The sequence below is a fragment of the Sphaeroforma arctica genome, assembly GCF_001186125.1.
Source record: "Sphaeroforma arctica JP610 unplaced genomic scaffold supercont1.635, whole genome shotgun sequence".
Taxonomy (NCBI): Eukaryota; class Ichthyosporea; order Ichthyophonida; genus Sphaeroforma; species Sphaeroforma arctica.
This window is the reverse complement of record NW_014039923.1, coordinates 38,763-48,687: the sequence shown is the minus strand read 5'-3', so window position 1 is coordinate 48,687 and position 9,925 is coordinate 38,763. Positions and strand designations below refer to the sequence as shown.

The window sequence follows — 9,925 nt, the reverse complement described above, 5'->3', positions numbered from 1 at the left end:
TCACACACACCATATATATACATTACGCACACACATACACACGCATATATATATATACATATTAATATATATATATATTTATATACATAAATATACATGTATATATATATATATATATATTATATATATATATATACATACATATACATATACATATACATACATATATATATACATATACATACATATATATATATATAAATATACATATTCATATTCATACAATTAAGGACACGTGTATATAGAGATAGACACAAAATTTGATACGTAATACGTCTGCATTTCGGCTTACTTGCACAGTTCTAGATGCATTTACATATTCATTTGCAAGGTCTCCTATCACTGTTGCATGTGTATATACGACCTATGCATGAAGGATTTTGGCCACTTATACACATGAATACATAATTATACATACACATACGTATACGCATGACATATACTGTCTAGTTCAGAAGGCTTTGCAGACTCGCACATAAAAGAAGTCTACCATACACACGTACATATAATATACATATACACATTGCAAACATCAAATTGTTGATATATAGCCTCCTAAAGTGAAAAAGTTGACGTTGTTCTTCCTTTTTAGTGTAACTGTAAGTTGCCTATTCTGACTTTTAGGTATATTTACTACTACAAAAAATAATTATGCAACAGCGCTGTTTTATCTAAAATATACACGAGTTGTGGTTCTTTTTCAGAAGTTCAAATAGTATTCGTGACATATTTATCCTGTTTGATTAATGATTTGTCTCTCTCTCTAGCTCAGGCAGGTCTCTCTCTCTCTCTCAGCCACTCCGCTCTCTCCTCTACGCGAGAGAAGAAGGCTAAAGCGGAGGATATACATAATTTAAAATGTACAGTTTGTCAAATGAATAATTAAATAGGCGTGTAAATACTAAATACTCGTACATATTTAGTATTTGCATCTATTCGTGGCTATATTTGCCATAATTTCCAAATATGGTAACTTTTCATATCCTCAACCGTTATGTGGTTCACAATAAGAAAGGAATAGTCCAGAAGTTGGGGTTCGTGGGGATAAAAGGATCTATTTATTATTCCGTGGAATCCGTACCTTCAAATGAATTAGAGCTTTCAAACACAAAGCTTCTACTGTATTGCATTCATTCAACAAAGCTTATTTTTATACAACTGACACAACGCAGGCATTCATAATTTACCCTTCACAGTAAACGCAAATAGTACATTGAGATTGTAGGTTGAGTGTAATATGGCGGAGAAGGACTCAGCTGTAGACCTGGAGGAGAAGGGAGATCTTGAAGGCGATGACTACTCGACTTCTATCCATCATCAGGGTTGACTACCAAGGAAGCCGAAAAGTTGCTTTCACAGTGGGGTCGAAATGAGTTAGTTGAAGAGACCATCCCTTCTTGGAAGGTGTTCTTGCAGCAGTTATACGCACCTATGCCTATCATGATTTGGGTGGCCATCATTATTGAGGCAGCCATCCAGAATTGGCCCGATATGGGAGTGTTGCTTGCTATCCAATTCATCAACGCGACAATTGGCTGCTACGAAATTACGAAAGCCGGAAATGCTATTGCCGCTCTTAAGGCTTCGTTGAAGCCTATGGCTACTGTTAAGCGTGATGATAAATGGCATAACATTGATGCTGGTATTGTTGTGCCCGGTGATCTAGCGCTACTGGGTGCTGGTTCTGCCATTCCTGCCGATCGTGCTATCAACAAAGGACGTTTTGAAGTTGATCAGTCCGCTCTTACTGGAGAATCGTTTCCCGTAAGGACGGTGATCAGCCTAAAATGGGGTCTACTGCTGTATGTGGTGAGGTCGAGGCCACCGTTTGTGCCACTGGAATGCACACTTTCTTTGGAAAAACCGCTGCTATGCTGAACACTGGTAACGAGTTGGGAAGTTTGCAGAAGATTCTACTGCGACTCATGGTTATCCTTGTCGGTCTGTCCGTTACCTTGTGCGTCACTTCCTTCATCTTTTTGATGGTGAGTGGAATTGACTTCAAGGAGTCCATCTCGTTCACTGTGGTTGTGCTGGTTGCCTCCACCCCCATCGCCATTGAGATTGTGACTACGGCAACACTTGCCATTGGTTCTCGCGCCCTGTCCGAGCACGGAGCAATTGTATCCAATCTTCAAGCTATCGAAGGAATGGCTGGTATGAATATCCTGTGTTCTGACAAGACAGGTACTCTGACACTCAACAAAATGATGATTCAGGATGATTGTCTTACTTACTCTCCTGATCAGAATCAGTACACTGTGCTACAAGCCGCTGCCCTCGCTGCTAAATGGAAGGAGCCTCCTCGTGATGCGCTTGACACACAAACGCTTGGTTCCGCCGATCTAGATAGTCTAAGTCAGTACGAGCAGATTGATTTCCTACCATTTGATCCATCTATTAAAAGAACTGAAGGTACCCTCAAGGGCCCTGACGGCAAGGTGTTCAAGACCACCAAGGGTGCTCCTCAAATTATTGCTAAGTTGCTCAGCGACAAGGTTGCAGAGAAAGTGAACAAACTCGCATCCCGCGGTATTCGTGCATTGGCTGTGGCCAAGACCAAGGAGGGTAGTGACGAGTGGATGATTTTGGGTATTCTTACCTTCCTGGACCCTCCCCGTCCCGATACCAAGGAGACGATAGAGCGTGCTATGGAGCTCGGTGTTGACGTCAAAATGATAACAGGAGATCACGGTGTCATCGCTAAGGAAACCTGTCGCCAGTTGGGTATGGGTACCAATGTGCAAGGCATAGATGGTATTCCCCCACTAGATGAGAATGGCGATCCACTAAAGGATCTAGGAAAGATTCTTGGCGATCGTATCCTAGAAGCTGATGGTTTTGCTGAGGTTTTTCCCGAGCACAAGTTTTTGCTTGTCGAGGCTTTCCGTCAGCAAGGTTTTGCTACTGGCATGACTGGTGATGGTGTTAACGATGCTCCCGCTCTAAAGCGTGCTGATATTGGTATTGCTGTAGCTGGTGCCACCGATGCTGTTCGTGCCGCTGCCGATATTGTGTTGACTGGCGAGGGTCTCAGTGTAGTGATCACGGCCATTATCATGGCCCGTCAGATCTTTAAGCGTATCCAAGCCTTCATCAACTATCGTATTGCCACTACGCTTCAGCTGCTCTTCTTCTTCTGGATTGAAGTGTTAGTTTTCCGACCTGATGACTACACGCCCAGTGCTGAGGATCTTACAGCTGGTGGCGGTGATCCGACTGTGTAGAGGAATGGCCATTCTACTTCCAGGTTCCCGTACTGCTACTTTTGCTTATCACCGTGTTAAACGATGGTACTTTGATTTCCATCAGTTATGATAAGGCAATCCCTAACAAACGTCCCGATAAGTGGAACCTTAAGGTGTTGTGAACTATGTCCATAGTGCTGGGTAGTGTTGCATGTGGTTCATCGTTGCTCTTGTTGTGGATGATGCTAGATTCCTGGAATCTAAGTGGTGTCATACAGTCGGTCGGTCTTCCTGGGTTGTACTACGGGCAGATTACCATGTCCATGTACATGAAGATTTCAGTTCCCGATTCCTTGACGCTGTTCTCGTCACGTACCGACCCTGGTCCATTCTGGTCGCAAGCTCCTGGTATGGCCCTGCTTTGTGGTGCGTCAGCTTCACTGCTACTGTCTACCCTATTAGCCTGTCTACTACCTAACGGAGAAATGGACGAAGTACCAATTGAAGGTCTTGTTCGTTCCAAGATCAAGTGGTGGCCATTGCTAGTTTGGGCGTATTGTGTAGTATTCTGGTTCATCCAGGATGCCTGCAAGGTGTTCGGATACTACATTTTGTACAAATTTGATATCTTCGGCTCCGTGTCTGGTGCCGCTATCAACATGAAGCATGCGAACACCGTAGGAGAAATGTCGCAAGCCCGTAAAAGTGTCGCCGTGGTCGAGAACAAGTTGTTTATTCGCAAAATCGATCACGCAATTGAGGAGATCGAGAAAGCTAAGAAGAGTGATCCCTTGCAGGCTGGAGGCTTGGGACCCACTTCTTGGTGAGCTTAAACAGATGCGACAGGATATCAATCAACTCGCTCTACAACCAAAGGCTGCCGCCGCAGCTCGATCTTCTGTTGCTCGACGTGCTTCTCAGTTCACTCAGAAAGAAGGTACATCTGGGCTAAACAGTGCTCGTACTTCAACTGTTGCCAGGCATTCGATCGCAGCGCGAGCCAGTGCCACGGAAGTACGAGTGTCTGTGAGCTAATTAGATGGTTCGTCAGCATTCATCATGGACGACAACACATCAGGTATGGTTGCTGGTATCCGCCAAAACTTGATCAATATTTCTGATAAGAATGTTGCGAGAGCTGTTGAGCAAGCATTAGAAGCCGCGGAACAGGCGGCTGTCAACGTGCATGATGTTGTAGACACTGCCAACAACACCACCACATAATCTCAACTAGTTAAGGTAGAGGTTCGTATCTGTCACTGTGCTAGTGTCTAGCTACAAAACTTGGGCTAAATCAATAGGTAGGAGGTTGTCGTGCTTTAAACGCATCGAATATACATAGTAATAGCTTATACATATATGAAAAGCAATTAAAAACAGTAAAATCAACAATGGTTCGTTTGTTTTATATCTGCGCTTGTCTGTCTGTCGCTTGTGATCCTTGCGTTTCGAAATCTTGTCAATCAATAGATACTAGCAGCAGCAGTTGGAAAGACAAGCAGTCTAAAAGTCAGGTTTAATTTGGTTCGCTATACACTTAAGATGCACTTATTTCTAAACGCACCACGAGCGGTACTACTACAAACGGTGACTACATTCAATTGTTTATTACATCCAATTACTTATCGCCTAACTAGGGTTATATGGAAATGTGTGCTTGAGATATCAAGCAGATATTTAATCTCACTCTCTCTCTCGTAACTTAACATAAACGTACAAGAGAGCGGCAAGAATTGTGTCCTATATATAGCAACCTATAATAATAGCTTTACCTGCCAATGGAAGGAGTAGCATGATTGTAATCAGGCATATGCAAACAAGGGTCACAACACGTACATGTACACTACGAACGAGATTATCATGCGGTATCTCAAACCATTTCTGACTGGTTTATGTTGGACTGTATGAGGACGAGTGGTATCGCATGAGAAGTGGAAAAATCTCACATCCTATTCAACAATACGTAATCTTAGGTGGACCAGACGTATTCGGACGTGAATGAGATCTGAATGCAGATCACACGCGAGACGCTACAAATTTCTGCTTGAATAAGAATTCGTGTTGCGAGCAAACATTCCTATTTTGTGTACGAAAGTGAAGTCATTAGTGTGAACGGCACTGATAAAAGTGTATGTATTTAGACGTATTCTCACGAGTTTGGACCAAATTATGCATATGAACGTCACCTCGTGAATTTGACCTTCGATTGGAAGTAATTTTCAAGGCAAGTGCCCTTGGAACATGTTTTCACGTGTCAACCGCTAGGTGTGAAACCGCACTCTTTTCTAACGATCCAAATACTCAAAAAGAATCAAGATATAAATATCGAAAGTGGAAACAGTTCGCTCTCGATCGAAAGCACTCCTGTGTTGTGATGAATTTATAAATGACTCAGTATGTCTAATACATGGAAGTGAGCGTACAATGTGCATTGAGATCCAGCAACTACGACAATGTGCTAAATAAGATAGCATGGTTCTCTTCATGTGCAATATTTATTCCTCAACTATGATCTCAATCCCTCAATGGTAACACCAATGTACATATCGGATAAGTACAGCGCTACTTCGCTGCAACGACAAAGTTTGTAAAACAATGATCTTCAGATCCAGTCTCATCGACATGTCCTCGCGATGCCGCCAAGATACAGATACACTATGCTTGCAATATATGATGGCTAAAACCAGCTAAGTCGTTTCTGTTTGCCATGTATGAAACAGGCGATGCCATTCGGTCATAGGTCTTAACTATACCTTCTCCTAATCATTGCTCCAAGCTTTAGGCCTTGGGCTGAGCGGCAAAGATCTCTACGGCCCTCTTCGCAATAAAATCGGCCACCTCCGTAGTCGTGGCAGTGCCACCCAAATCGGGCGTCAAAGTGCCGGCATGCATAGCTGTAGCAATTACAAACAGAAAAGTAAACCTACAAGCCTCAAAATTATAACTGATAGCCCCCGTCCGCCCAAGTTCTAAAGTTTTGTGGTGATGTACTTCGACCTAGGAAGTGCACACGTGAATCATATTCTTTAAGAGCGCTTTACGAGGACCTCAAAATTGTCCACTAAATACAAAGTCACGTTGATTGATAGCTACCAGTTAATAGTTTGAAGTTGATAATTTGTCAACACACATTTGCTTTCAATATTATTCATAAGAGTGTATTCTTAAACAAATTCGTTCTCCGCACGACTCATAGGTACTTAATAGGCTTTTCGGCGAATGCACTATAAAACATATACGTCACTAACCTTCCTGGATGGCTTCTTCGATCGCCACGGACTCCTTGCCCATACCCATATGTTCAAGGAGCATAGCACCGCATCGAATCATCGCAATGGGATTTGCCTTCTGTTGCCCTACAATGTCAGGAGCACTTCCATGGACTGGTTCGCACATGATGAATTCGTCTCCAACATTGGCACTGGGTACAAGGCCTGGTGACGTGTAAAGTATGGTTCACCAGTAAGCCACGAAGGTCACTCTGAGGTAATATGGCTCATTTGTGAGTGTAGTTCTATACAGTGGGCAATAACATGCACCTGCCCAATCACCGAGAATCAACTGCGATTTACGTCAAGGTTGATGATAAACAATGGGAAGGCATAAATGACCGCCGTATGACGGAACCCCGTGGATGTAAACGGTAGCCAACCCACAGTGCTGCGCTCCACAAATAGGTATGCGACACAGACTGTTTCCGATGTATTACTTAAATCGTACTCGAATAATAGTGTAGCAGGAAATATCGACTTAGAGAATGATATCAGGCCAATACACTCAAAAACACACACACACACATAGTTATATAATTATTTGTATATACGTATGTGCATATATACATATTCATAAAACAAGTAGAATTCAACAGACGAAATAAAAAAAGATACTGCGGCGGAATATGTCAGAAGGCACTGAACAAAAGACTTACCAAGGCCTCCGACAACAGCTGCGGCACCATCGCTAACGATATCTCCGTACATGTTGGGTGCAACGATGACATCGAAGTTCTGAGGATCTCTGAAGAGCCTAAAATGTTCAAAGAGTGGCAGAAACAACATTTAATGAACTGCGACTGCCTTTACAGAATACATACGACGCTAATAAAACCTCAAACCAAGCCCAGAAACACAACCGGTGTGCATAGTGGCCATGAGCAGATAGCGTCAACACTAACCTGTAAACCATAGAGTCAACCAGTTGCTCTTCAGTCTTGATTGAGTGAAGCTCAGATGCTTCAGCAACGGCCAGACACGATTCGCGGAATAGACCGTCAGTAACACTCAACACATTACTAGAAACGCGCAGCGCAGAGAAGAGAAGAATGTGGAGTGACGATTAGTTAGAATGGCGTCCGACAAAAGCAAAAGTAAGACCAAAAATCACTAGAAGGAGCGGAGCTAAAACGACATGGTTGACACTTGAATCTTATCATCGCGGTCATATTATATAACATATCGACACAACATACAAGCACCAGAGCGGAGAAAGCACACAGAGAAAGATAGAGAAGCGTATGGTCATACCTCTTGTGGACAATAGTGACCTTGCCCTGACGGTTGTGAAGAGATGCACGTTTGAGCGCCATTTGATACGCAAGCTTGGCTATTCTTTTAGAAGCGGCCTCAGTGATGACACGCTTCGCAACTGCACGCTTTCCAGTGGGGGTATCTATCGGAATTATGGTCAATGAATAATAATTAAAAATAAATATGCGTGTGACCGCAAATAGGATGCATTCTAGATCAGTCGAACTTTTAGGCTGCTACGCATACTAGGGTACATAAATCTGCTCAGCATCCCTGCAGAGCTGCAATAATTGCGTTCCATTCACGTCTTCTATAAATTGAATTGGGAGGGCTCGCATACCTTCTATTGTCTCATCCTTCACATATAGACACTCAGTATTCTCACGAATAATGAGGGCGTCGATGCCAGGCAGAGAACCGGGCACGGGGGAGGAAACGACTGGACGCACGTTAGCGTATAGGTCAAGCTTCTTGCGGATGGCAACAATGGGCGAGGAGTACCCTTCCACCTATATATTGATTAACATTTGCGTTATCAAGTGTAAGTAGCGTGTACAAGCTATTTAAAAAGTATGTCGGTACTAACAGCTTTTAGGTTGACGTGGGAGGCGACTCTGACCCTCGACCTGATGTCCGCAAAACGTGCCAGTGTTTTGTGTCTTTTTGATTCACTCCGCGTAGAACTACTCGATATAACAATTCATTCCATCACCTGAACCACAGCAAAAACAAATAGTCATGTGTCCTAGATCCTTAAACAATTTCAGAAGCCTTAAAATGCACGAAGTTTCATCGTGACCCGCCATACATACCCTGTAATCTTATTAATCTCACGTGCCAGGCAATTATCGAGGACAAAACTTTCACCCCACAGTATGAGGATAAAAAAGAGAACAACGGCGTCTTCTACAGATCAATTAATATCGAAGAGTAATGCATATTTGTATTTGTGCGGCTAAATACAGATTAAAATGTACTGTGTATGGTCGAGGATGTGATGCGAAGGAAACCCTGTCAAATCAGCTTAAAAAGTAAGCTCGATTTTTTCCATTTAATATATATATATATACATACACATACACATACACATATACATATACATACACACACACACACACACACACACACATATATATATATATATATATATATTTATACATAGATATACATATTCAATTTGAATCTTTAAATCTGTACAAAAGTCATAATTAAAGGATATAGTTATAAAGTAAATAAACATAACATACTGTACCACATCTACCAATTTATACAAGTTCGACTACATCCACTTGCACTTGACTTAAAAAACCATATAGAAAATTTTGCGCCGGTTGCAATTGTACGAATCTTCCATACCTTTAGCATGCAGAATGACAATAAAATAAAATATTCCTTGATATATAAATCCATGTGACTATAAGGTCTGGGTGATCCACTGAATGATACAGGAAATACGCCTATCAGTCCCAGTCAGTCTATACAATATAAAATTCATGAGAGTACCAATATTATATTTCCGTTATTCAGATCTCAGTCAGACTATAATGTACGTTTGTAACGTACACGTACATGCATAACGGAAACGGAAACAACTTGTAGAGGTACATCTGTAAGTAAAAATATGTGACCACACAGCAATAGCAACATACAATAGCCAGAACCAACTTACTTTGTGTGAAGGAGAACTGACAGCCCCAAACAAAAGGCCATCACATTTCTTGGCTGCTTCAACAGTCGCATCAGGAAGCGCAGTGCCGGTGCGTTCAAAGCATTCAAATCCCGCATCCAGATTCACATACTCGAAGGGGGCTTTTAGGGCTTCTAACACCTTCACAACACATGGCATCACTTCTTTACCAATACCGTCGGCAGGCAGAAGGCCGATTTTCTTTGTGCCTACGATTGTGTGCATTCCTTGGCGACCAACCATGGTGGCCTTTCCTAGGCGGAGTGCTTGTAGAGTGTTCATCGTGACTGTGCTTGTATGGTTAGCGAGAGGTGCTTGTATGGGGCAGTGAGGGTGTTTGGCGGTGGCTTCTCTACTCAAACGATTGTTTCCTAGTTCCACTCCATGGGAACGTACCTCAGCACAATATCCATTATTCCACGTCACACCGTTCCTCAATACCCTGGCATACTACAACCCTAAAAATGATTTTTATTTATTTTTATTTTTTAGTTTCCTTCTCGATTAACAATTTTGGTTTTTAA

At 42.3% G+C, this 9,925-nt stretch overlaps 2 protein-coding genes across 2 annotated transcripts; one reads left to right on the top strand and one right to left on the bottom strand.

Moving 5' to 3' along the window:
- Positions 1-1,237: 1,237 nt before the first annotated feature.
- SARC_07756 (hypothetical protein) lies at positions 1,238-4,412 on the top strand (the record flags this gene model as incomplete). The annotated part of the gene is made up of 8 exons (XM_014298298.1): positions 1,238-1,322; positions 1,379-1,764; positions 1,815-3,221; positions 3,251-3,361; positions 3,500-3,700; positions 3,770-3,915; positions 3,986-4,125; positions 4,240-4,412. The coding sequence occupies 8 exons, from the start codon at positions 1,238-1,240 to the stop codon at positions 4,410-4,412; spliced, it is 2,649 nt and encodes an 882-aa protein (XP_014153773.1).
- A 1,149-nt stretch (positions 4,413-5,561) lies between these two features.
- SARC_07755 (homoisocitrate dehydrogenase) lies at positions 5,562-9,899 on the bottom strand. Its single transcript, XM_014298297.1, has 7 exons — positions 9,384-9,899; positions 8,055-8,223; positions 7,712-7,856; positions 7,363-7,479; positions 7,117-7,214; positions 6,437-6,622; positions 5,562-6,082 (listed from the first exon to the last, which is right to left on the bottom strand). The coding sequence occupies exons 1-7, from the start codon at positions 9,681-9,683 to the stop codon at positions 5,967-5,969; spliced, it is 1,131 nt and encodes a 376-aa protein (XP_014153772.1). The 5' UTR covers positions 9,684-9,899; the 3' UTR covers positions 5,562-5,966.
- Between the last annotated feature and the right edge of the window lie 26 nt (positions 9,900-9,925).